The 26986-nt window shown below is 38.0% G+C and overlaps 3 protein-coding genes and 1 non-coding gene across 4 annotated transcripts; 2 read left to right on the top strand and 2 right to left on the bottom strand.

The window, feature by feature from the left end:
• The first annotated feature begins 4880 nt into the window (after window positions 1–4880).
• LOC103999156 (protein NUCLEAR FUSION DEFECTIVE 4) lies at window positions 4881–9532 on the top strand. Its single transcript, XM_009420818.3, has 3 exons — window positions 4881–5318; window positions 7768–8663; window positions 8768–9532. The coding sequence occupies exons 1-3, from the start codon at window positions 4992–4994 to the stop codon at window positions 9237–9239; spliced, it is 1695 nt and encodes a 564-aa protein (XP_009419093.2). The 5' UTR covers window positions 4881–4991; the 3' UTR covers window positions 9240–9532.
• A 1447-nt stretch (window positions 9533–10979) lies between these two features.
• On the bottom strand, window positions 10980–12008 carry LOC135593863 (uncharacterized). The gene has a single exon (XM_065084177.1). It carries the CDS (start codon window positions 11792–11794, stop codon window positions 11258–11260), a length of 537 nt encoding a protein of 178 aa, XP_064940249.1. The 5' UTR covers window positions 11795–12008; the 3' UTR covers window positions 10980–11257.
• Window positions 12009–17138: 5130 nt separating this feature from the next.
• Window positions 17139–20279, top strand: LOC135593862 (probable monogalactosyldiacylglycerol synthase 3, chloroplastic). Its single transcript, XM_065084176.1, has 8 exons — window positions 17139–17729; window positions 18054–18226; window positions 18399–18560; window positions 18640–18781; window positions 18858–19082; window positions 19163–19225; window positions 19308–19382; window positions 19591–20279. Exons 1-8 carry the CDS (start codon window positions 17415–17417, stop codon window positions 19864–19866), a joined length of 1431 nt encoding a protein of 476 aa, XP_064940248.1. The 5' UTR covers window positions 17139–17414; the 3' UTR covers window positions 19867–20279.
• Window positions 20280–20509: 230 nt separating this feature from the next.
• Window positions 20510–25283, bottom strand: LOC103999152 (uncharacterized). The gene is made up of 3 exons (XR_010479856.1): window positions 25222–25283; window positions 23527–23985; window positions 20510–20853 (listed from the first exon to the last, which is right to left on the bottom strand). It is a non-coding gene; the product is annotated as an uncharacterized LOC103999152 (transcript).
• Between the last annotated feature and the right edge of the window lie 1703 nt (window positions 25284–26986).

The raw sequence follows: 26986 nt of genomic DNA, 5'->3' as shown, positions 1-26986 counted from the left end.
CTTAGCATTCCCTTATCACTCATTTCATATTTATTCACCATATCATTTTTGTACTGTTTCCTATAATCATCAATATAAAGTGCAACAGTACTTATACCTAAATCTTTTCCTATTTTAGTGTATAAAGTAGGTTTACTCTTATTTTTCATGAAGCTTTTTGTAATGAAGTAGCCAACAATGCTTTGTGTAGAAGTCATTCAATATCTCATTCTTTCTTTTTCATTCCATGTTCTCTAACTCTCTTTTTAAGGTTTGAAGTTTGATAACTGTAACTTTTATATCTTCTTGAATTTTTTTACAAAAGATCTCATAATCTTAGGAAAGATTACATCTGAAAGACAGACCCTATTGAATCTTACTGAGAGTCATTACATCTCTTTATTAATTTTCTTTTAATCTAATTATTTGATCTCTTATTGTGGTTCTCATATTATCAGAATCATTATAAAAATTCTCAGTCAAATATCATAAATCAAGTAAAAGAAATGTGGTTCTCATCATCACGAATCAGAAATCATAGTTCTCATCATTACGAATTAGTACATCGGAGTCTTATGTTGATATTTGAGTTGCTATCATTTGCGGAAAGGGTTGATCTTCCATGAACCTTTTTCTTCCTAGTAACTTGAGTCTTCGAGAATGACTTTGGCTCTGATACTATATGATGAAGAATATTGGATTTATAGAACTAGATTTGGATTATAAGATAAAAGGAGGCAAACAAATTACGTAATTATTCTCATTCAATATAAAATTACAACAATGCTTCTAAATATTTTCTCCATAACCCATTAATTAAAAACTAATTAATAATTTATTTTTTAAATTGTCTCTAACGCTTCATAAAATACCAACACATTAATATCAACAATACCAGCATATAAGCTACTGCCATGGTGATCAAAGTTCATAGACACCCAAACGCAGCCCACTCTTTTAAGGAGATACCATCTCAACTCGAACAAAATTAGGCACAAATATTCCAAAGAAAGTTCTTCCAGAATCAATACTCGAATAGATCATTTACGCACATCGTTAGGAGTCGAGAGGGCGCAACACAACCTAGCCTCGTCCACTTCTCTGTGTTATCAAACCCCTGACTCCTTCCTTCTTGGTACGATGACATCGAAGGCCGAGAACAGTGCCTATAGCTTCCCACTCTACTCGCCTGCGCTGAAATCTGTGCTGGGATACAACCATTGGCGAACACTTGGTGTTGATCGCCTGCGATCTCTTCCCCCCATGGCTGTTGTTGCTTCTTCGGTTTCGGTGTTCTCTGGCTCGCTGTCTCGCAGACCATCACTACTCTACTCTTCCTTGATCGCATGAATTCTTACGTTGCATTACCCTTATGGCACTGCATTAACTTGATTGAAAGACTTGTGTTTGATGTGTGGATTAGTTCGATATACGTACTTCAACGTTGACAGGTGCACGAACTGCTCAAATGTGATGCTAATACTAGCTTGGGCCAGGCTATCCCAGCCAAACCCAATCTTAAAGACAAACACGATTTGATTGATTAGATTTCCACCGAACAATAGGATCAAATATGACATATTTCCCAGTGCAAACCTAACCTATCACATCCTTGCAGGTCTATCGATATGTGCATGAAGAGTATGGGTTCGCTGCTTAAGAGGTCGGTGGCTATTAACAAGCTAGATACAATCGACCCCTATGTGTAGGTATAAAAACTCATCGCTTGCAAGGCTTTTCCTCTCGAACACTCAATTCTTTTTCATTCCATATAAAGCTAATTTAATCTTCAGAGGGTTGAGTTCGAAAATTTCCCTCCCGATCTGGACCTACGTGCAGGAGCTCAACAATGGAGAAGCGGGGCACTTGCTAAGAGAGAACACCGCGCTCGGGGGATGAGGCTTGAAACTAACTCGACCCGACGCTCGAGCGTCGACGTGGGAGACCTTGTGCATAGAGGACTCGAAGACAAAAGGCTATGTCGGACTGTGAAGATCGACGCCCACCCCTGAGACCCGAGTGCTAGACCGAACAATCTTACTCGTCGAGAGTTGAACCTAGCCATGCTGACTCCCCAGAGACACTAACAGGTTAATAAATTAATTATAGGTTTTCACTCGACATTATGTGTATTTCCAAATTGAAAATGAATTGTGAAACCGATTTGATTCGTCTTTTGGAGCTCGTAAGAGACATTTGACTCTTGCGAACATGAGTCTTTCCACAACCTTGACACAGCCAGTCATCCGAAGTAATAATAACAGCAATAAACGTAAGTACGGTGACTAGTTTTCCACATGCATGCATCCATCCATGCACGTGAAATGGAACCTCGACTTAAATAACTGTGGCTGTGTCAGTGTGTCATTTAGTTCACAACGTGAAATGTTTCGCTAAGCGTTAAGAGGTAAATGAGATTCCTTTTCTCAATATTATTTAATTTATAGTTTATTATTTTCAATAAAAAATACAAATCTAAGATTAATTTATAGTTTATGACATTATGGATCGAATTGGATTCAACGGTATGTTTTCGTCTGGATGACCGAAATCTCCGGTCCTGCGTTTGTTTCTTGCGGTTCTCTCTTCTACATGTCGCTTCCTCCGTGTTAATGCAATTTGTATCATTTGATGCCGTCAACAAAGTGATTCAAGTGACTTGACTTCTGCTACCATCCTTGCAAAGATATTATAGTCAAAGCTTTCCTATTCTTGTGCAACTTATTAGGGGTATATATATATATATATATATATATATATATATATATATATATATATATACTTCATAAAAGATATTCAAGTCAAAGTTTTCCTATTTTAGTACAATATTAGGGGTATACGAGATATATATATATATATATCTCGTATACCCCTAATATTGTACTAAAATAGGAAAACTTTGACTTGAATATCTTTTATGAAGTATATATATATATATATATATATATATATATATATATATATATATATATATATATATATATATATATACTTCATAAAAGATATTCAAGTCAAAGTTTTCCTATTTTAGTACAATATTAGGGGTATACGAGATATATATATATATATATATATATATATATATATATATATATATATATATATATATATATATATATATATATATATATATATACATGTGTATGTATGTATGTATGTAAATATATAAACCTTTTTCATGTTCAATCTTACTTGTTACTAATTGCTTGTGGAGGATTAAATTGAGCAAAACATATTTTAATGGGATTTGATATGAATTTGAATAGGAAAATAGATATTTGAGTTATATTCAGATTCAAATAAATAAGGTGAAACTATATTTTAATAAGGTTTAGAATGGGTTCATTAGGAATTAGATATTTAAGCAGATCCAAGCATTCTTTTCAGGGACTTACAATGATCTCAGTTCAAAAGTAGAATGAAATTATTCTAAATAATTAGATATTTGAACTCATGTTTGAATCTAAATAATTAGTCAATTTGGATTTGAGTTGAATGAAATTAAGGTGTTGTTGTCCCTTTTTTTCTGTCATTTTTCATATAAAAGCCAATACAAACTCCACTTTTTAGGATATATTGAAGGTTGTTAAATGTCAAAATTAAATTTTGCTAATTCTCTCATGTTTACACTAAACTAATATCCTAATAAACTAATATTTCCATAATGACTTGAAACTATTTGTTAATTGTCAAAATGCTTCTTCTTAAGATAAACACTCCAACTACTTATTTTCTATTAATAATTACATACACCTCTTTGGCATTTGGATCCAATTATTTATATTTTAAACATATATGGTACTAAACATAAAGAAAAATGACCAACCATTGAAAATGAATACACTAATAAATAGATTAAAAGCTAACGATATTGGAAGAGTGGAGGAGTTGGATGTAGCCGAATTTAAGAGTCGATCATAAAGAACAACAATTATAGAAAATATCCTAAACTGACGTCTCATTAATACCTTCACATTTTAATTGGACTTGTGTTCTTCAATGCGGTGTACATTTGTCCAACATGGCGATGACAACCCATAAGAAGGTTACATGGCTCACTAATTTCAATTGAGACAAGTTGTTTGTTCTTTTCGCTAGTAAATGCAATGGACTAATTAAAAGGTCGGCTACACATCCATGTCACCGACGGACCACATTAACATTGATCATATTTTATGCAAACTAAGTGTAGTCGAGTTTGAATTATATTTAAAATTTACTCGGTCTCAAATCGAGTTTGAGCCCCAATCGAATTTGGGATTAATTATAGATTAGCTCATGTAATTTGTTATCTTTAAATCTTTATATTTTTAAAATTTATATTTAGAAAAATAAAATATTTAATTATGTTTCTTCTTACGTTATGGATTCTGTTGGCGAAAATATCACACGTAAAATAATTTTATAGTACTATTCTCACCATCCAAAAGATAAAAATTAAGAAAAAATTATTTTATTGAAAAAAAAGTGAGATAGTGCTATTCAATTATCTGAAGCACGAGATAGAAAGTATCTTCCTCTTGTGGTCCTATCTCCTCATAGGTCGATTGATACAGAATTATTGGTTTCTCGTTTGTTACTTTCATAAAAATTATAAAAGGAAAAATTAATTTTGATGAGAATGATACTATAAAATTATTTTTTAACCTTATTTTAGTATTATTTTTCGTTTATGAGTATTTTTATTAGTAGAAAAAAAATTAAAATATTTTATTTTTATAAGCATAAGAATTTTAATGTAATTTTAAAATATAAAATAACTATGAATACTTATTGAAAATAAAAAAAAAAATCCTATTTCGAGGGCAATCATATTTATTATTTAATTATATTAATAAAGACTTATTCCTCTGTTTTTATTATTTTGTCGGGAATACGTCGTCGCATGTATTAAGCGGTGGTTTGGTCGTTTCCCCTATGCCCTTTGAGCGTGTCGATTGATCGACGCACAGTCACCATATCTAACCACCTGTAGGAGAGGAAGGGGAAAGAGAGGTAGCTGTAGGAGAGTGATGGCCGGAGCGGTGAAGGCGGGGAGCCGGCCGCCGTGGGTGGGGCTGGCGGCGGCGGTGTGGGTTCAGGTGGCCGCGGGCACCGCTTACACCTTCCCGCTTTACTCCCACTCCCTCAAGTCGGCGCTGGGCTACAACCAGCAGCAACTCACCATGCTCGGCGTCGCCAACGACACCGGCGAGAACTTCGGCCTCGTCGCCGGCGTGCTCTGCAACCGCCTCCCTCCCTGGTTCGTTCTCCTCGTCGGCGCCGCCTGCTGCTTCCTTGGCTTCGGCACCCTCTGGCTCGCAGTCAGCCTCACCGTTCCCGGCCTCCCCTACTGGCTGGTAATCTCCCCTTTTCCTCTCCTCTCCTTCTCTGCCGAAGCTTTGATCGCATCTCCGTCAATTGGATCTGGAATTTGCTGGATTTGGAGTTATTGGACCGAGGCAGATGATCGTCTTGGATGGGTAGTCGCCTGCATCTGCCGATTCAAGACGGCGACAAAAACAAGATAAAGAAAACAAAACAAGAAAGAAAGCTGCTCATGATTCTAATTCGTTGCCATAGAAAACCAGTTCTCTGATGCCGTTAGCCCCAGTCTTGCTTAAGCCTCTTCCAATCGGATTGTGCCTTTCCCTTTTCGATAGAGATCCAATTTCTGGCTCCATATAGATTAAGTTCCCACCTATTTCATGTAAATAGGAGACTGTCGAGGATTGACGTTGGTCACCACCGAGTGTATACATGTTAGGCTTCATGTCGATAGGAATAATTGAAACAATTTGTCTAAGTAGCATTTAATTTTTATTTTCTCTACATTCTTGAAAATAGAACAGGAAATTTGAGTATATTTCCTTTGTCAAATGTTCAGATCTTTAAAACAATGAGGAAAGAATGGGGTACTTTGTAGGAAATTAACTACTACTGGGAGGACGGCCAAAATAAGGTCCCCAGGTACATGATGTTGTGTAGCTTGCAGTGGGCTACACCCTTTCATACTGGTAGTTTTGTCTGTCCGAGGATCTGGAATTGGGCTATGAACAAGTTGGGGTTCATAATATAACTCATGTTTAGTTCATGGAACAATCAATGTTCTTACACAACAATGATGAATAATTTCAATTTCAGCAAGACTATATAACTAGTGGAACGATAGTCTATCTGGTAGTGTGTCATGACAAGGAAAAAGTGGTTACATGTATATATGTGCAAGCTTGCTCTTCTAAAGCTATTAAGAATTTTCCATTTCAATTCAGACTACATTTAGATCCGACAAGAGGAGGCAGTGCGCACCCAAATTACTGGAAGGCTAGAACTTCTTAATAATCTTCCTGAACCTGCAGCATGGCAGGTAATGTAAGTGACTACTAAATGGTCATTTAAATATATGGGAAGGGCATTGTATACTAGCTAGTGACCATGTATGAGCAGATTTCTGTTTGATATTCTTTCTATTAGGATGGTTATGAAACTTCTGTTTGATCTGGTTTGACATATGCTTTGATGCGACATTCTTGGTGGCCTTCGATATTCTGTCTGCAATTTTGTGTACTTGAACTTCAAGTGATGAGGGGAGATCCATATTTCTAGTGGAGAACCTGTCATCTTTTTGAATCTCATCTTTTATTTCTTATAAAGCTTTGTTATTTTGCTATTTTCTTTTGATGCAACAGTAGATTGTTGTAGGAAAATCAAGAGGTGCCATATAGCATCTAGGACACATCTGAGTTAGATCCACTGTTCTGCGTGCAATATACTGTTTTGTTATAGTGCACAACAGTAAATGGTTGCAGTATTTGATTTTTCAGCGGGTGCAAAGGCTGATATCAGAGTGTTATATATTTATAGAGACTGAAAGAAGCTACTGCTGTCTTGTTTTCAGAAGAAAGAAATAGTGGAATTTAAAGAAGAGAAGAAGGAAAGAAATAAGAAAAGAGTCATAGATGGAAAGCTAGGTGTTAAAGGAGAGGCCAGGGCACCTACAGAAAAGTTACTGTACCTTTCTTTATTGTTCCAAGATACTTAATCAGTGGAATGGCTGGCCTAGAGAAAATGAAGTTTATGCAAATTTTTACTTCATTAAAGATACTTGATCAGAAGTAGGGCTGATAACACCTGTTAAGGATTTAAAAATAAAGAAAACTAAATACCAGAATGATATCCTAATGCCCATTGTGTAGAAAGAAATTGGTCTAGCTGATCTTCCTCTCTCTCTCTCTCTCTGTCTCTCTCTCTCTTGAATTGCTCTCTGCCAACATTCATCGTCCAAGTTTCCTTTTGGTGGATGATGTTTGTTTGGAAGGATGCCGAGGCATAAGATGTGCAGTTGAGTGTGTGGAAGTGTGGTTCATCTAGATTTGATAGATTATGTCTGTAATCTAAATTTTTAAACAATTCCATCAGAAAACTTTTTATTTGCAGTTATATATGTATAATCGAGGAAAAAAGTTTGCAGTATTTCATAAACTATAACATTGGAATCTTAAATTTGACAGCTTAACTGAATGATAAATGTATATTTATGTGTTTAATCCATAAGGTAACACTGGGAACAATACATTTGAATCTTTAAAATGAGTGTTTCCACGATTTAAATAATCTGTGATGGCAAACTTGGAGCTCTATTCTTCTCAGGCAACATGTGATAAGATTGCCAATTTGCTATTATTAACTTAGCTAGTTGACTCTATTAACTTAGTTGTGGCCATTGTGTTTCATCTCATTTATTTTGAACAACTGTCTCTACAAATTTGTTTCTCACTTCCTCTAAATCTTATCACGTTATTCTTTCAGTTATGGATAGCACTATGCATTGCTACTAATAGCAGCGCCTGGTTCGGGACGGGTGTGCTAGTCACCAACATGAGAAATTTCCCTCTTAGTAGAGGTACTGTTGCTGGCATTCTCAAGGGTTATGTTGGGCTTAGTGCTGCAGTATACACTGGATTATATACGGGTGTACTCCATAGCTCATCGACAAAGTTATTGCTGTTTCTCACTCTTGGGTTGCCTGTCATAAGCCTTGCAATGATGTACTTTGTTAGGCCTTGCACACCATCTTTGGAAGAAGATTCATTGGAACATGGCCACTTTATGTTCACCCAAATTTCCAGTGTATTTCTGGGTCTCTATCTTCTTGCTTCTACGATCTTGGATGATGTTCTCTCACTAAGTGATGCTATTATCTATTTGTTGTTCAGCATGATGATTCTCTTTCTCCTGGCTCCCCTTGCCATCCCACTTAAGATGACACTCTTTCCAGCTACTCATAAGAAAAATGTTGCCAGCAACACATGTAGTACTTCACGACTACCTGCGGAGGATTTAGACCATAAAGAACCATTATTAGCTACATCATCAACAAATACTTTGGAGAACCCCCAGGAGATTGATGATGCTTCTGATGTGGATATGCTTTTAGCTGAGGGTGAAGGTGCAGTAAAAAAGAAGAGAAGACCCAAGAGGGGAGATGATTTCGAATTTCGGGAAGCATTGATCAAAGCTGACTTTTGGCTTCTATTTATGGCATACTTTCTTGGTGTTGGATCAGGTGTCACAGTGCTTAATAATCTAGCCCAAATTGGTGTTGCATTAGGACTCGATGATACAACTATCTTGCTATGCCTCTTCAGCTTTTGCAATTTTGTTGGCCGTATTGGTGGAGGTTCAGTATCTGAGTACTTTGTCAGGTTGTGTCAGTTTCCTTATTTTTATGTTATTGGATTATCATTCTGAAAAAGTATTTAGGACAGGAAAATACCAAGAACTGACCGTAATTGCATTTTTTTCACAGATCGAGAATGCTTCCTCGACCAATATGGATGGCATGCACGCAAGTAGTCATGATTGTGGCATACCTTCTCTATGCTTCAGCTCTCAATGGTACCCTTTATGCATCAACTGCTTTGCTTGGTATCTGTTATGGGGTTCAATTTTCTGTCATGGTGCCAACTGTTTCTGAGCTCTTTGGGTTAAAGCACTTTGGAATTTTCTACAACTTTATGTTGTTAGGAAATCCTCTTGGGGCATTCTTCTTCTCAGGTCTTCTTGCTGGATATGTTTATGACAAAGAAGCTGCAAATCAACACCCTGTTTCTAGCACTTGCTTGGGGCCTAGCTGCTTTAGGCTGACATTCTTGGTTCTTGCTGGGATGTGTAGTTTGGGAACAGTGTTGAGCATAATTTTGTCGGTGAGAATCAGACCAGTATACCAGATGCTTTATGCCGGTGGATCCTTTAGAATGCCTCGAAGTTCACTGCATTGATAATGGATCAACATGGTCAGCATCAGCGTGTACTCTGTTTTAGAAAATATATTGTTATGTCTTAGTTATGTCTTAGTGATGTTGTTCGTACACTCTATGCTGTATGCAGCTATGAAGAGCTTATCTGCAACTTGTCTTTCTTGGGTCTTGGCTGCTTGTTTAATAAATTATATGCCAATAGTAGGCTAAAATGCTATTATACTTTTTAGAAATATTACTTGTACTGATTTGAGGATCTTGAATTTTAGATGTAAAGGATTATAGAAAGATTAGAGAAAAAAGATTTTGCGACATCCATGAGCGCCTATAATTTTAGTATTTTCACCATGTAGAGAAACGCATTAATGAGTTTAAGCTCTTGGCTTAGCAGTCCTATGCCAGCTCAATTCTCTGCGACAACTCAATTGAAGTGCTGCTGCCGTGAGCAGTGTCGTTGAAGATAATTTGTACTTCATTTGGTAAATCATGGTGTGCAGAACTAGCAATTCTGATGTGTAAGGTCCTTTGCAGAGTTTGATCATGTTTTAGAATTTGCTTTTTCCCTCTTTTCCAGAGTTGTTTGTTGACAATGTTCTGTCTGTGACTAGTCTTCCAAGTGGTAGCCAGATATGTATCATCCATGCCCGGTTGGTGCAAGTGACTCCAGGGAAGTGACAGATTTTTAATTACAAAATAGATTAATTATATGATTTTGAAGAGCACCAAAGTTAATTTTTCACATTTCTACGAGACTGTAACTGTGTGATCATTTCTTGTGGTTGATCTCTGCTTATTAGTCTTGACATGCATGGCTTTTGAAGTTCCAGGTGAAGTCTTCTGTGGAGATGGCATTGGTGGCTTCTACATGTATGATTTTGCTTGGTTTTCTCATTTGACAGATCCACAAACTTGTGTTCTTTTCCAAGTCTTCTAACGAAAAGATGGTGTACTTTGAATTCATTGATTCTTGTTGGTTTCATATGATGTTATTCGTCGATGGCTTTTCGATCAACATCATGATCCTTCATGATTTCACTCAGCACCTCAACTGCACAAGAAAGATGAAACGACAGAATCATCAGCCACCAAATTTCTCAGTGTGGGCAGTAGCCTGAAGACCAAGTCAGTGTACAGCAAAGGCAAGGATCATCTGTAGATCGGCATGGTGAGAGTGCCGCTACCCCTTGTGATGGGTTAGTCTTAATGGCAATTATTGAATGCAAGTCATAATATATCAGATTAAATGCAATGGTTGAGAGTGCTGCTACCCCTTTTGATGGGTTTGTCTTAATGGCAATTATTAAATGCAAGTCATAATTTATCAGATTATATGCAATGGGTACCAAATGCATGCCTTTTCATGTGGGCAGGCAGGCAGGCACATGGAACCTTTTAACTCAGAGGTAAAAACGACAGCCCAGTGTGGGGTTCTGATCATCGACAGGCCAACAACATCACAGTACAGTCCTCCTGTGTAGCTTCTTGGAATGTTGAATGGCCAGAAGACTGGGAAATTTGCCAGGCTGAAATTAGTGGCCTGCTGTTCCATCAAATGCAGAATCTGTTCACAAGGTGTAGATTTTTTCTTTACTATTTTCATTCCATGTATTTTTTTATGTTTGATGGTTTATAATCTAGGAGAACCTTCGGTCTTAAATTTTGAGATGTTGACAGTATCAAGCCAACTCAATGCATTAATTATTGAATGCAGCCATGAAAGCTTTTCTTCCCAAAAAAACAATTGCATCTTGAGGTAGGTGATTTCAGCAAGCTTGGAAGAGCTTATATTTATGAAAATAGATTAAAATTTTCATATATACATGCATTGCATAGCTAGCCTCCAATCATTTCCTTCTCTCCAAGAGGAAGTAAAAAATGAAAAATCTCTACTAGTTTTCATTTCAGCTTTAGCCTTTTCCTTTCCTATTTACACCATAATTCCAACAGCAGCCACGGAGAAGAAGAACAGACTGTTGAACCACTACCACCTCCCCACATGAATAGCTAATGACACATGAAAGCCTTCTGCAACATGGGAATCAAGTGGGCTTCAGGTCCTGAAACATGGAGTCCCACCTGATCTCCTCAGCGCCCTCCTTGTACCTGTCGATCATTGGACTCGCGCTACGTGATACCCTCACCGGAGAAGACACCTTTACGCCACCGTCAGTTAGCAGCAGTTCTCTTTGCTTGCTTTTTACCAGCTTCTTGTTCCTCTTCAACATGTTCCCCCTGGGCGCCGCTCCGCCGTTGTACGAAGGCCTGGGGACGACGACGATCGCGGAACTGTTCCGCCGAACGAGGGAGCGGACGTACTTGGCTATGTAGCTCCTGGTCATGCTGATGGCAGCGAGGAGCCTCGCCACCGAGCGCGGCGACCTGTACATGCCCTTCTTGGCTAGCTTGAGTATCTCAAGCCGGTGCTTGCCGATGGAGACGCCCATGCTCAGCAAAAACTCGTGATTGAAGTGGGCGATGTCATCCTCAACGAGCTCGTTGTTGGAGAAGAGAAGAGCGTACTCGGAGACGAGTCCCGGATCGAGGCTAGATTCGGACAGCCAGGAGTACCAGTCCATGGCTTCAGCCTTGGATGAGATCTGTGATGGTTGGTGTCGTATATGAACGGAGGCGAGAGGTGCTTGGAAGAGGAAAGGTGGTTCATCGAAGTTGGTGGCTTCAATATAGCTTCTTTGGTTTGTGGTCTTTGCGGCAATGAAGGACGCAGTTGTTGAGGGGAGGCAAGATGAGGTGGGTGGTGCCCATACGGATTGCTGCACTCAACGCTCTCTCTGCTTCTTCTTCATCACGAACTTTCGTAGAGATGTTTGTGGTCATATATGGGGTAGATTTGGATGCTCACTTGCAAAGCAATCATTGCCCTTTTGATCTTTTACACAGACCTACTACACCTCTGTTTTGAAGAGTAAACCATACATCTTCACTGTGAATGACTGCATCATGGTTTAGAAAGCAGAGACATCAATAGAAATTATTATCACACTTCCACTACTGAAGTTGATAACCCACTTACCATTGAGCTTTTTTATCTTGAAGCAATGGGCAGCACCAAGACAACAGTAGCATCCAGTATGTGTTACCAGAGGAAGGACAAAGTAAGAGGTGCAGTTTAACATCAAGGCACTATGACAAGTAAAGCCTGTCCTGTCACTGGGAAGAATGGAATCCTCCTTCCTCCTCCCATGGAGATGGATGACTGAGACTGTGACTGGGTCTTTCTTACAACAGAATTTAGAGGACAATATGTTCAGAATTGTCTTAGCTGTAGGAAAAGGCAGATTCAGGATTGCTGCTGTCAATAGTTGATGGAGAAGAAGATCCATTAGTCTTTGGTTAGATCTTCCAAGTGAAAAGACCCATTAGCCTCCTTATATTTCAGCTTTAAGAATATATTCATCTTACTATAAACTTACTGAAAACAAAATTTGTAAGAAATTATCATGATCATAAATATTGTAGATACAGAAACATTTCATTAATTACATAAGTGATGATGACTGCACATGTCAGAAAAATTCATGGTGGATTTACTCCACAAAATGAAAGGTCAAAAATTCTTTTGAGTGCAGATTAAGTCTGTCAAGATGGTGGATGTCACTCATAGGTAAATAACATCTAACACTACAGTTAATTGGGTTAGTATAGGTTATCATTACAAATTAAATATGAACTAAGTCAGATGGTGAGACCATAACATATATTTGCATATTATCTCACTTGTTTCTGAGGCTAAAAGCAGCAAGGAAACAGCATGAAATGTCATCTAATACAATGTTCTTGTAAGTTTCTTAATTGCAGTTCTAAATAAATATACATAAGACTGTCTAATAACTTGATATATCACATACCGGACTTTTTGAAGAATCAGATCGATCACTGATCATAAAATTCTAAAGAAAAATGTATAACACCTTTAGAATAAAAAATAAAATAAGATAGATTAGAAAAGGCAGGAGAGGATAACAATCTTCCATTGGGTGATTCTTACAGGCAATGGGGAGGAACAGTGCATCTTCATTTGTTGATATTATGAGTAAAATCTGCTATTTACATAGACTACATTAATCCTACAAGTCTTTAAGGACTATTCGATCGACCTAAAGAGCTTATCCAAATGGCTCATTTGTTGCATCTGAATGAGGCATTATTATTTGTTTTAGTAGGTTCTTTGATATGCTTTTTAATGCAGCTATTGAGGCACCTAATATTTGTCTCTTTGGTTGAGTCATGCTCATGCTCATGTCATCCACCACCAACTCCTACCAAATGTAGCCATCTTAACTTAATTTTGTACAGAAAATAATTAATTAGAAATAAACAACAGTAATCATCATAATGTCAGATCGATTGAGGTCCAAAAAATTGGTCAGCTGCCGAGGGAAGGAAGGATCTGATTCAGGTACTACTAAGCATTTCTTTTGCACCCAAAAATTCTTGGTTGTTGTGTTTAGTGATCCTTGACAATGATAGAACCCATACTTCAAACAATTGATCCATCATGTTGAATATTAGTTCGAAAGTCGGAAACCTCTGCTTACTAATATATGTTTAGGTTGCAACTGCTGTTGGAAGACCTTTGATGAACCTACTTTGAGAATTATAAGGTTCATTGGAAATATGACCTCCAATCTCACATAGGACAAACTTAATCATCATATATGTGCAACATATATGCATTTACAGCACAATGTTAACAACTTTTATATATGTTTTCAGATGCAGATAATGAAACTCCCATTCAATAACTATCTGTTAAATTATGTGGCTATATTTAATTTAATAAAATATATTATGTATATAATTAGGTTCTTATTATATTTATCGATTAATAAAAAGAAAGTTCAATTATGATAAATTTTTTTAAGAGATGATCTTAATGGAAAGGATCATTCTAATTACTATTATAGACCCTTAAGGGATGAAATAATCCGTCATTGAGATATTATAGCTCCTCTCATCTCCATTTTATCTTTCATCCGTCGCTCATAGTAATCCTGTAAATGATAAAAAGAGATAAGAACGTGAGTTTAGTTTTTCTTATACATCACTATTGCTGTAGCTTTTGGATTTGACAATAAAATAATTATAGATCGAATAAAGACTTTCTAAGTAATATCGAAAGACATATATTGTATATTCGATCTATTGTCATTTGATTTTAGATTTTGGTATTAAAGTTTTTCATAAAATAGTAGTATAATCATAATTTTTATGCTTATAATTTGATTCAAAATAATATTTTAAAATTAAGTACTTTAGATCATAAAAATATTTCAGATCTATTTTGAATTTAGATATGTTTGTTAATATCGTTCGCTTGCGAAAAGGTCTTATTATATTTAGATTTTATATTTATGATGCTTTAGATCTGCTTTATTATCTCATCCATCCTATTGCCTTGTGAGTGATACAAGGTTTCTCGTGTTTGATCGATGGACTATTATCGATAGCTTATTATCCGCGATAGTATTATTTAGGATGATGACATTCGATATTGCTAACCCAACTGCGGGTAACGACTGTGTACACAATGAAAGCATCGTAGGGTGCGAGATAGTTATATGCATGGCTACTTGTGTGCAATAGTCTTATAGTGGTCGGATTGCCTTGGTTGCAAGCGACAACATTAGCACTATTGCCTATGGTGACCACAGTAACACTGCTACCTACAACAGCTACGACATCTACATCAATATCGTTGTAACGCTACGACATCTACATCAATATCGTTGTAACGTTTACTGGCTGTGATCAATATCAACTGGATGTCGAAGGTCGTGGTCCCTAGCAGTTGCATAGTGGACATGTGGGTACAATCGTGCAATCGTGGCAATCGTGGGATTGTCGATCGACACATGTGCACGACTGCACAATGGGACGATCCGTCGGTGATGCTAAGTCAATGGCACATCATGGAGGTGTTCCACTAGTGAGGAACATGATAATATGATACACAGGTCAGCCATGTGAGAAGAGGCATGCCATCGTGGGTGGTGCACAAGCGACGAACGATCGTCGCATCGTTGACTCGCGTGCATCATCACCGTGAAATATAGTGACAACTATGAGGGTAGCTATGAGTGTTTGAGTTTCGTTTATGTAAATTATAGTTTTATCTTTAATTTCAATTTATGTGCTTTTGATAGTTCTACCCATTACAATATATATTTTTTTGTTATATATCTCCAACAATATTATATTTTGTCATTCAAAAATTAAAATCTTTTGACTTGTATATACCAATTCTGGATAGGACCTCTTAGGGATGAAATAATCTATCATTAAGAGATTATATATCTTCTCTCATCTTCACTTTATTCCTAATCCATCACTCATAATAGTTTTCTAAAAAAAAAGAAAAGAGGATAAAATGATCAAATAAAGGTCTTTTAAGTAGCATCAAAATGTATGTATCTTATATTTAATTAATGATATTCAAATTTTCTACCTAACAATAATGATTTTTATATTTTTATGCTATCCTACTACTATTTTCTTCACCATTGTTACTAATAATATCCTCATCATTAACCATTATTTTTCATCACAATCACTACAATATCACCATAATTATTATCATATTTGCTATTATTATTACTTCTATATCATGATAGTTATCATTATTACCATTGCCTCCAATATCACCAAAAATACATTCATCATGTTATCATTGACCATACCTTTTTTATCCCCATCATCATCACTTCTATTATTAGCTATCATATATCATCTCCATCTATGATATCTCCTTAAATATTAAAAAGTAAAACTACATACATTGATCAAGAGCCTTATCCACTAGATATACTCTTTTTCACAAAGATTATCCCTTTTAATGTTTAAAGGTAAGGTTGTATACATTAATCCTTCTCAAACTTAATATTGGTGGAAGGCTTATGTACTAGATAAGTCTTTTTAGAGGATGAGCTTTTTGGATGATGATAAGATTGCTCCCTTACCATATGAAAAATCAAGATTCGAATCATATAAATAACCTCTCTAAATATTTAAATATAACACTATACATATTGATCCCCCCTAAATATTTAAATAACCTTATGCACTGGATATATATTTTTTTAATATCATCGTATCGACTCTCTTCTTACCTCCACCATTATTATTATTATAAATGGTTAGGAAAGATATGATAAATAATAAATAAACGAAGGCAACATGGACTCCCCTCTTTAAAATAGTTTTGGGAGCATACCAATATTCAATCATAAGAACAGTCCAAAATCTATTTTCATGATGTTATTTAAAACAGTTGAATGAAAACACAGCCCAACAAGATTTCTCTAGTATTGATATTTATGTGCTCTTATTAATAGTACTGCTCTTATCAATAGTATTGATCTCCAAAGGACTACAACAAGTTTTATCAAGAACTAAATTACCAAGAAATTAAATTTAAATGTTCATATTTCGATAACCGATCAAATACTCTAATTTCATCCCATGTAGACTTATATCGTTATATAAAAGGTTGATGAATGTACTAATATTAATTTAAATTTAAATTTTTTGAGTTAATATTTTATATTTCACTAAATTAGTAAGTCAAATGTTTCGCGTATCATGATAATTGGTATCAAAGCTTAGCTTAATTTTATTTATAAACATCATATGACATATAGATTTAATGGATATTTGAAAATGTTTTCATCGTTTTTCCAACCAGAAAAAATAAAGATTTTCATGATCATCTTGTAATTTGATTTAATATAATTCAAAAAATTTCAAGGATAATTGAACAATTGTTTACTTTCTCCCATAATAAAAGATAAGAACATCAAATTGCCTTCCTTTCTCCCACAACAAAAGATAAGAGACCAAAACATTGTCACCAAGTAGAATAAAGCTTGTCTATATGGAAAGAGACAGTTTGGCATTCCCCGACCGAGTCCTCTCTCTAAGAATAGTTGTTGGCCTTCGGAAAGCCAGCTTAGCCGTCCCTTCTCGCTCGTCTCCTCTCTCTTCGACTTCCCATTCGCAACCGTTGATCCAAACGTATGCCGTTCTATAAATAGCACCCTCCCTTTGGTGTTTTCCCGCCTCCGTCCACGTATCCGGCAACCCAAGCTCGCGGTGGCGGTGGCGGCGGAGCTCTCCGATCGTTGTCCTACCCTTCTTCCGCACCACCACCACCCGACATAGGCGGCGGTGCGGGAAGCCATGGCGGCGCCGGTGGTGTCGCCGAGAAAGTCGATACGGGAGGTGGTGATGCAGACCGTGCTGGCCCATCACAGTCAGCAGCTGCTGACGCGGAAGAGGAAGAGACTCTCGTCCGGCGCCTCGGCGCAGGGCGTCGGGGACGACGACGACATCGGGTTCTGGGAGGAGGAGGAAGGCACCATGGAGATGACCCAGATCGGGGCTGAGCGGACCAAGAACGTGCTCATCCTGATGAGCGACACCGGCGGCGGGCATCGGGCCTCCGCTGAGGCGATTCGTGATGCCTTCCGCATTGAATTCGGCGACGAGTATAAGGTGGGTCTATCGCTCGTTCTCGTGCCCCCTTTCCTCTGTTTGGTGCAGGTTTTCGCCCAAGATCTCGCTTTTAGCCTATTAAGAATCTGTGGCAAAGTATGGCTTCTTGGATGATTAATTGTGTCATTTTCTGCAATCGAAAGGTCTAATTTTTTCGACATTTCTTGCTAATCATCCCTCATCGATTGCTTTTTCCTCTTTATTTTGTTTCATTTCTTATCTTTAATGCTTTTTTGGATCGAAACATATAGGAAAGGATCAAGAATTCACAAAATAGACTATCCCGATTCATGTATTCTGCATGTTTCTTCTCTTCACGTACAGGTGTTTGTGAAGGATTTGTTCATGGAACACGCGGGTTGGCCGCTGAACGACATGGAGAGGTCCTACAAATTCATGGTGAAGCATGTGCAGCTGTGGAGAGTCGCATTTCATGGCACCTCTCCTCGCTGGATCCACAACGTCTATCTTGCCGCCATTGCAGCCTTCTATGCCAAGTACGGATCGTTTCTGTATCCTCCCCCATTTCCCTTCTTGAATGAAGCAACCACGGACACTCGAGAACATGTCTACCTTCGGTTCATCGATTAGGGGTGTCAGTTTCAGGAACAGGATTTCCGTGTTCTTTTGTACTAATCCTTCTAAATCATGCATTATTGATGACTGAAGGAAGGTGGAGGCTGGTCTGAAGAAGTATAAGCCAGATATCATCATCAGTGTTCATCCCCTCATGCAGCACATTCCTCTGTGGGTGCTGAAATGGCAGAACCTTCAGAAGAGGGTTGTTTTCGTCACTGTCATCACGGACCTCAACACCTGCCACCCTACATGGTGCATGCGACTCCTCTTGCCATCTTCTTTCTGTGCCGCCATGACTTTGAATTGACGGAACCACTCCCATCTGCTTCAGGTTCCACACTGATGTCAGCAGATGCTACTGCCCCTCTGAGGAAGTAGCACAGAGGGCTTCGTTGGATGGACTCGAGCCTTCGCAGATCCGTGTGTTTGGTTTGCCCATCAGGCCTTCCTTCTGTCGTGCAGTTCTCGTCAAGGTTTTAATGCATGGAAATTTAGATGGTAATTTCTTCTGTACATGGAAATTTAGATGCATTTGTTACCACCCAACAGGCTGAGCTGAGAAAAGAGCTTGAGATGGATCCTGAGCTCCCTGCGGTGCTACTCATGGGAGGAGGTGAGGGGATGGGTCCAGTGAAGAAGACTGCCAAGGCCCTTGGTGAGTCACTGTTTGACAAGGAGCTCGGCAAACCCATCGGCCAACTTGTGGTCATCTGTGGCCGTAATCGAACCCTAAGCTCTGCGCTACAGGATGTTCAGTGGAAGATCCCTGTGAAGGTACTGAAACTTGAAACCTCTGCTCTGTAATCTTTGTTTCCTGGGACGTCTGCTTAGAACCAACCGATCGGTGATGACAGATAAGGGGGTTCGAAACTCAAATGGAGAAATGGATGGGAGCTTGTGATTGCATCATAACAAAGGTGTAATGTTCTTCTTAGGCTGTCTTACTCGATTTCTTCTGGTAATCATGCTTTATGTGGTGCTGATTCTTTCTCTCATCAGGCTGGACCTGGTACGATTGCCGAGGCTCTGATAAGGGGGCTTCCCATCATCCTAAATGACTTCATTCCTGGACAGGTTTGTTCGCACATCCCACTGATGGCACGCACAAACACCATCTCATTTTTCGACTGATGCAATCGCAAGAACAAGCACTCATGCATTCAATCTTTGTCCTCATGATCGGTAGAGGAGGGAGAGACGTAGTTTTGGGATTTAAGAGACCATATCTTCCTTGTTTCAACTGTCAAAGGGTGCACTAGAAGTGCTCTTACGTGTGTTGCAGGAGGTGGGCAATGTGCCATACGTTGTCGACAACGGAGCCGGAGTGTTCTCCAAGAGCTCAAAGCAGACGGCCAGCCTTGTTGCTCGCTGGTTCGGCCCTGAACCAGAAGTGCTGAAGAAGATGTCCCAGAATGCGCTGAAACTGGCACAGCCAGATGCAGTTTTCGACATCGTCAAGGACATACATCAGCTGACGGAACAACAAGGGCCTCTATCGCAAATCTCCGATTCCCTGACTTCCTCCTTCTCCCTGACCTCCTTCTCACGACCGGTATAACAGCCGATCCATGAACAGCTACCGCTGAAGAAAAGCGGTTCCAGTTGCCCAGTGCAAACCCTGTTTAAAGAGAATGGTGGCAAAGTGCGATGGGGGTTTTTGTTCCCAGTCTCCTCAGTGTGATTCGTTTCTTCTTCTCACATTTCCCAACTCTTCTCCTTTTCATGCAAAAATTGTACTCCTTTTGTGTCTCTGTCTGTGTTTGTCCGACTACTCAAGTTTAAGTCTTTAACCTCAAGTTATCAGGTAGACAGACGACAAGTGAGCTGGGTTTGTTTCCAGGGCTGTGTGAAGGAATTTGTTGGTCCTGTATCATTCATTGTACCATAGGGTTGTTCTCTCTTTTCCTGGTGGAACTGGTCCAGATTCTGAGTTATGCTCAATTGTAAGCATTGTCTGTAAGTTTAGTATTCTGGAAAAATAGCCATAGTTTTCCATCATCACCTCACACACAAGCAGAACATCTAAGCAAGTTTTCGGAGGACACTGACAAAGGCTGATGAGCATGAGAGGTAATCAAAAAATTTCTCAACTAGGATTTTCTTTCCTTGATAACAGATCGGATTTATTCGGGTACTCAGGCATACCTGTCTTTGAGCTGTATCGAATTTCTAATTGCTCTTTCACAAAATTTGCTCAAAAATGAGATTCAAGAAAAACTGAATAATGATGAAAAAGGAGAATCAGGTCATGTTTCAATTACAAGAAACTGGTGTCATCAATCTCTGTTGTTGCACACAGCAGATGTTGTCATGTTATCCCAGCAGAGAATGGATCAGTATTTTAAAGTAGCTCCTCATCTTGGACATCCTTACTGCTTTCCTTGATTAAAATCAGAATAGCAACAAGAACAGGCAGTGATATCATCAAAAGAGCTTGCACTATGTTAGGCCGTGTTATATCCGGGAAAAGAACGCTTCCATACTTGACGGCAGAAGCACCACCAATGGAGCCAGCAGCCAATTTCCATAGGTAATTGAAATCATCCTGTTGTTGCAATTAGGAGCGGAACCATAAGTAATCAAGAGAACAAGACCATGACAGATGAGAAGAAATGAGACTGTAAATAAAACAGAGATAGTATATTCCTGGAAAAATATTTCTTCTATGGTAAATTTATTTCTCCATATTGCACACTGATGTACCCACTATATGTCACTTTCAGTCAATAATGTAGTCAAACTTCACATATCTCCATCAAGAAAAATAGAGAAAGCATTCATTCTGAGAATAGAAAGATGTGATCAATGATATCCAGAATTTTTTGCAGCATATTTTGGTCACAAGAGCCCCAACATTTTCTAAACTGCAATACACATTTTCTGGACAGCAATATGCATCGTCTAAAGCAACTATATTCTATAAGAAAGTAACTGTCAAAGAATAACCTACATGCCGTTGATTGTTTAGTCAGCTATACAGCAGTCAAGAATATTCAGCCACTACAACCGGTGCTAGTGGCGATCGCAACCAATGTCGATGGAAGTAGAAAACGTTACCTTTATGACTACCGCCAACTTCAGTGGGGGAATGCCACAGCAGCTGTACTTGTCATTGTGCCTCATGAGTCAAGTGGAAGCAACAACAACTATTAGTATTATTGAAAGATAAAAGAAAGAAAAAGTGTTAGAAGTGGAACCTATCAAATCTAGGGGGGGAAAAAACACCTTTGACTTACAAGTGACTACGGTGCATCACACTTATTTGATTATTTCTATCAATTTATCCTTACTGAGAGAAATCTTCTAAAGCCTTTTTAATTTCCCCCAAGGAAAGAGCTCCAAATCACAAAATACAACTAGGTCACACACAAATATTGTATAGAATAGATTACTAGTCCTTGAACTTTGGGGTGAATCTCAGTTATAACCCTAATTTCAGTTTATGTAAACTGACTCAACCTTTGTTAACATTTCAGTCAAGTCCTACCATTAGCTACCCCTAAAGTTTGATAAAGATAGACTTGCTTCCACCATAGGAGTAACTTACGAACCTAGAAAAGTTGTGCATCAGCTCATACTATTTAGTGTCATTTAAAGTTTCTCACACTATTTTATGCCATGTTGGCAAACTGAGTCCTTGTAATAATCATGTCAGCTTTCTGTTATGGATTACAGAGGAAAGCTAGAGAAACATTATAAAAATTTTAGGAGGTCTTTTTTTTTTTTTTTTCTGTTTTAAGGTTATGGACCCAATTGAAATTTACACCAAGGTTCCAAAACTTATTGATGCAAAAATTAGATTAGTACTGAACTTCTTTCACAAAGTGTAGAAACCAAACTCCTTATCACCAATTGATCTATCCAATATTTGAGATAAGCACTTGATGGCTATGATCAATAGACATGGTAAGGGGAATCTTGTATTAGTTCTTTCCGCCCTCTAAAATATGTTATCATTCTATCACTAAGCAAATTGTGAAGTCAGAATTTCTTATACATTTCATAGTCCATCACTTGATTTGCTAAGGAAATCCAAGAACATCAGGCATCTCAATAGACTCCCATAAAAGTAAATCATAATCCTTATTACACGTGCAAGGCTTATAGACTTTTTGTGATAGCTCCTATCCAACTCACGGGCTATGAAGAGGATTAGAACACAGGCTACCATCATAGATTTTCCATTTTGTGATAACAGCCTTCACTTTTCCTACGCTTCCAAGTTGCTAGCCTGCCATTGAATTATCAAACTTATCAATCATTTCTTCTCTTCTAATTCTCATATCAAACACTTCACTCCCTCCTCTGTTGTAGCAGTTAGAAAACCCCCTTCTAGCTATTCTGCACCACTACTACAACTTCTTTTTCGCTAAAAGGCCCTAGTAGCATCGATAACTTCAATATGCATATTAATGTCAATAAACTTCCTCTGTTCAGAATCCTGTCTACCCTCACCTGCACATTATTTTAAGTAGAGTTCTGCCGACTTCCAACTTCCCATTCATTCTTTAGCTTCATCTGACATTCATAATAAGAATGACCAATTTCTCTTACATCCATGGGATCTTATAAGAAGTAACATGTACAAGATTTCTGCTCATACATTTAAGCTATTTCCACACACACAGCTCAAGCATATCAGAGTCAGAACCTCTCCATGCATACAATGCAACTGTTAGAAAAAGATAGGAGCACCCACTTTGCTGGGACCTTTGAAGTTTTTTTATTCATCCTGATTTACCATATATCATATTTAGGAGTCTAATTGATCACCAAAGGTCTTCTTTAAATATTTGATGCAAGCACAATTCTGATACCAAACTGATGAAAATACTTAATTGACATGATGCGAACAATAAAGTGGTTCGTCTGATACCATTTCAGACGAACCACTATTAATCAGAAGGCACAAAATAAGCATCTCGACCATATTCACATTTTTCGATAGAGCATGTGGCACATAAAGAATTCTGCATTATCTAGAACAATAAATCAAACATTTAACTAAACTAGAGAATCGCCAGGTTATTGACCATCCATAACCACGGTCATGGATCGATTGGCTTACTTGGGTCTTCGTCACATAGAATCTGTCACCAACACTGCAATCGAAACAGTAGTGATGGATTCCCCAAATAGCCCTAAAAAAAATCAAGTGGACCGAAAGAAAGCAGCTTGAGAAAAGAAGAGAAGAGAAGAGAAGCATGGGAGGACCGACCGACAAGAGTCGCGACGTATCAATAGAACTCATGCTTCCTTCTTCTTCTTCTTCCTCCTTCCCTCCTCTTCCTCCTCCTCCAGGTCGTGGAGAGACGCGGACAACGGTGGTAGTGTCGGCGGCGGCGGTTCTGGTGGAGATCCAGAAGGGAAGATGGCGTCGGGTTGGGCTTGGTTGGAGATGAGGAGGCAGCGGCCGCAGAATCGCCTGGCCCCAAGCCGCCGCCGTCAATGCCATTTCCCGTTTCCTGCGCAGGATACTTCAAGCTTGCACTGTTCATCGACCGCCCTCGATTTATCACCCGAAAGAAATTATACGGCAACGCTTAGGCAGAGGGAAGCCAAAAGAAAACCGTGTACGTGTACGTGTACGTGTACGTGTACGTACATACGCACGCACGCACGCACGCGTGGCTTCGTTACGGTATCCCAATAAACTATGTGAAATTGATATCAAACACTGCAAACCGACATCAGAATGTTACCACAGATTGCCTTTAGAGGAATGAGATACAGATAAATGAGACAAAGATATATCGATCGAAAAGTAAATTAAATAGAAGGAACTTATCCACTAAGTGAAGGTAATATGATAACTAAGTATCAAGCAGATGAGGATGAGATAATGATAATCAATTAATAATAAATTATAATATTCTATACTTAGTTAATTATTATGAAGTTTGACTTTTAAATTCATATATATATTCAATGCGTCTATTTAATAGCAAATGTTATTTAGTTTTGTTTCTTTGACAAATTTGACTTTTAAAATTGACTTACTCACAAAGTAGCAAAGTATCAAATCAAGATTGACTAGAAAAGTGATGACATGTACACATACTTATATGCTTTCGATGTTCCGAAATATTTTATTCGTCGTTACAATTTTTTCAATTCATAGACTAATTATTTTTATTTATGTTTTTCTTCTCTCTTCTTTACTTCATTAAGTTTTCACATCTCTTTCTTCTCCCCTCTCATTGGAAGTCACTTTGGCCTTGAAAATACACAGATACTTTAGATAGAACATCAAAAAGTGAAAGAAATATGAAGATGACTTGGAGGTAACAAGATATTAAAAGAGGGTGACACATACAATGAAGTCACACAATTATATATATATATGTGAAATTTTGGAATGATATGTAATACTGAATATTTATTGCTCAATTTGAAGATGAGAGAATTTATGTTTCATAAAATATATGAAACAAGTAGGAGTTTTGGAAGAAAAAAAAAAGCAACCTAAAATATCAATTTGAAGAGAAAAAGTAATAAATTGTATCAAATTCACCATAATATATAAAAAAAAAACAAGTTCCAACAAATTGGGAATGTATATGTAAATGTATGGATGAGCACATATATCCAAGGCAATAGTTGGCAACATTGCCATTTACAGTGTTCGTGATCTGCTAAGTTTACCAGCAATCATAGATAAGACTACACATAAGAATTGTGTCGTAATGTAATCTCAATCTTCAAAATCCTCTTTATATAAACACGCAATGATTTCTCGGCATTGAAATCGGTAGATATCAACCTCAATTCCAAAACCTCAAGAGAGGTTCTCAATGTCATGAACTATATTAGTTCATCACTCTGTCCATAATGCCATGGATCTACACACTCTCATCACAGACAAATGATCGAGACAATGAAATCAACTCGAATCAGGAAGAACATCGTTTACCATTGTTTGGAGATACATCTCTTGCGACACTCACTCAGTTTTTCCAGCCTCTGCATGTATTCCCACAGATTTCCTGAACCGTCTTCTGCTCGCCCTCAGCAGTACCCAACAGTTCAAGAAAGCTGTGGAAAGAAATGAAGAGGCTCGTTGGTTTCTCCAATTCGAGTAGTGGAGAGAGAGAGAAAGAGAGCGATCAGGTTCGAGTTTTCCCTTCTTGTCATCTGCTTTTATAGTCATCGAAGAGTTAACCCTCGATGAAGGTTAACTTCATACATAATTCTGCTCCGATCTCTTCTTCCTCGCTGTAAGCATTTTGTTGAATGGTGTCGTCGGCATCATCGACCTTTTCCCGCACCAAACAGAAAGGACTACTAATTCCAAGAATTAATGCTGCTGCTTTTGGCTACAATGCCATAGCAAAATGTGGTTTCACCTCATGCTCATCATTTACGTACGACGAACACGTTATATGAGTTGGTCATATTACCAGAGACATTAATTCTCGCATCTACTTGGAGTTGAATGCAAAGGAGAGAAGCTGATTTGTTTCGTAACCTGCTATGATCTAGAAATGGCGATAATAATGGAGGCAAAGAGCAGTGCCATCCACCATACGGCAGGCATATGTGCAGGCGAAGAAGAGCAGTCTCGTGTGTACAGCACCCGTGAATACAACCCGGATATCTTCCGGTAATCACTGGAGTCTTCCCCTTCCTTCTTTTACTCGGATCAAAGTGGAGGAAGAAACAGTGATGGAGCTACATGACAGGCTGGTTGTGGTGGTACCACCGGCGAGTGAGGCCGGCCCGGAGACATCTCTGCGCTGGCCGGCTCCACCCCGTCACATGGTGGCTAGCCGATCCATCGTCGTAGCCTTTTGCATGCTTCCATATCATGTGTCTCCATATGACCTCTTGCCTTTATTGCTCTCCTTTCGGCTGGCGTTCGGAAGGCGTAGTGGTGGCGGTGGGATGACTGTCGCTTCTGCGTCGTCGCCATGCGAAGCGGCGTCATCGTTGCGCAGAGATCACCGGGCGTGACGCGCGTGATTCGCACGCGTCCAGCTGAGCTGGGTGCCCATCAAAAGCAATGGTTTCTGCGGAGATGATGGAAGAGATAAGATATTTTGGCATTCGATCGCAATATTTATTATCTATGAGTTTTTGTATTTTTAACAATAATATATTATTATATTATATTATATTATATTTAATCCATCGATTCAACTAAGATTAAAATGAGTTACGCAACCAAAGCATATGATGCAGGAGCTATATAATTTATTTTATTAATAAAATAAATTTCATAAATTTAATGATATTTTGCATAATTTTCAGATATAAATATCTATTGAAAAGTACGATTATCTCTATTTTAAAATTTTTAAATATTATCTCTATTTTTAAATATTTTTTATTTATATTATTATTATTATTATTATTATTATTATTATTATTATTATTATTATTATTATTATTATTATTATTATTATTATAACCTGTGAAAAAAAGGTTAGAACATCACAGGTTGGGAGATTAAATTTGCACAAGTGTGAGGTTTCATTCCGAGGGTATTCTCGATAAAAAGAGGAAAAAAAAAGCTAATGAAATGTCAAAGATGAGAGGCGATGAATGACATCTAATCAGGATAATTAAATACTTTTATTAAAAGCAAATGGAATGACGATTACAGACAAAAGGGTATTTTAGGTGTTATTGATCAAAGGTTATCTAATTAAAGAACTAGACGGGCCAAATTAAAGTCC

Source organism: Musa acuminata, chromosome BXJ1-9 (genome assembly GCF_036884655.1).
Source record: "Musa acuminata AAA Group cultivar baxijiao chromosome BXJ1-9, Cavendish_Baxijiao_AAA, whole genome shotgun sequence".
Classification (NCBI taxonomy): domain Eukaryota; kingdom Viridiplantae; phylum Streptophyta; class Magnoliopsida; order Zingiberales; family Musaceae; genus Musa; species Musa acuminata.
The sequence above is the reverse complement of the archived record's forward strand: the minus strand, read 5'-3'. Positions and strand labels throughout refer to the sequence as shown.

Excerpts from the sequence above, each read along its gene's own strand:
- LOC103999156 (XM_009420818.3), top strand. The coding sequence starts at position 4,992 with ATGGCCGGAGCGGTGAAGGCGGGGAGCCGGCCGCCGTGGGTGGGGCTG. Across the intron at positions 5,319-7,767 it reads CCGGCCTCCCCTACTGGCTG|TTATGGATAGCACTATGCAT; the intron begins GTAATCTCCCCT and ends TTATTCTTTCAG. Across the intron at positions 8,664-8,767 it reads GTATCTGAGTACTTTGTCAG|ATCGAGAATGCTTCCTCGAC; the intron begins GTTGTGTCAGTT and ends TTTTTTTCACAG.
- LOC135593863 (XM_065084177.1), bottom strand. The coding sequence starts at position 11,794 with ATGGACTGGTACTCCTGGCTGTCCGAATCTAGCCTCGATCCGGGACTC.
- LOC135593862 (XM_065084176.1), top strand. The coding sequence starts at position 17,415 with ATGGCGGCGCCGGTGGTGTCGCCGAGAAAGTCGATACGGGAGGTGGTG. Across the intron at positions 18,227-18,398 it reads ATTGCAGCCTTCTATGCCAA|GAAGGTGGAGGCTGGTCTGA; the intron begins GTACGGATCGTT and ends TGATGACTGAAG. Across the intron at positions 19,226-19,307 it reads GTGATTGCATCATAACAAAG|GCTGGACCTGGTACGATTGC; the intron begins GTGTAATGTTCT and ends TTCTCTCATCAG.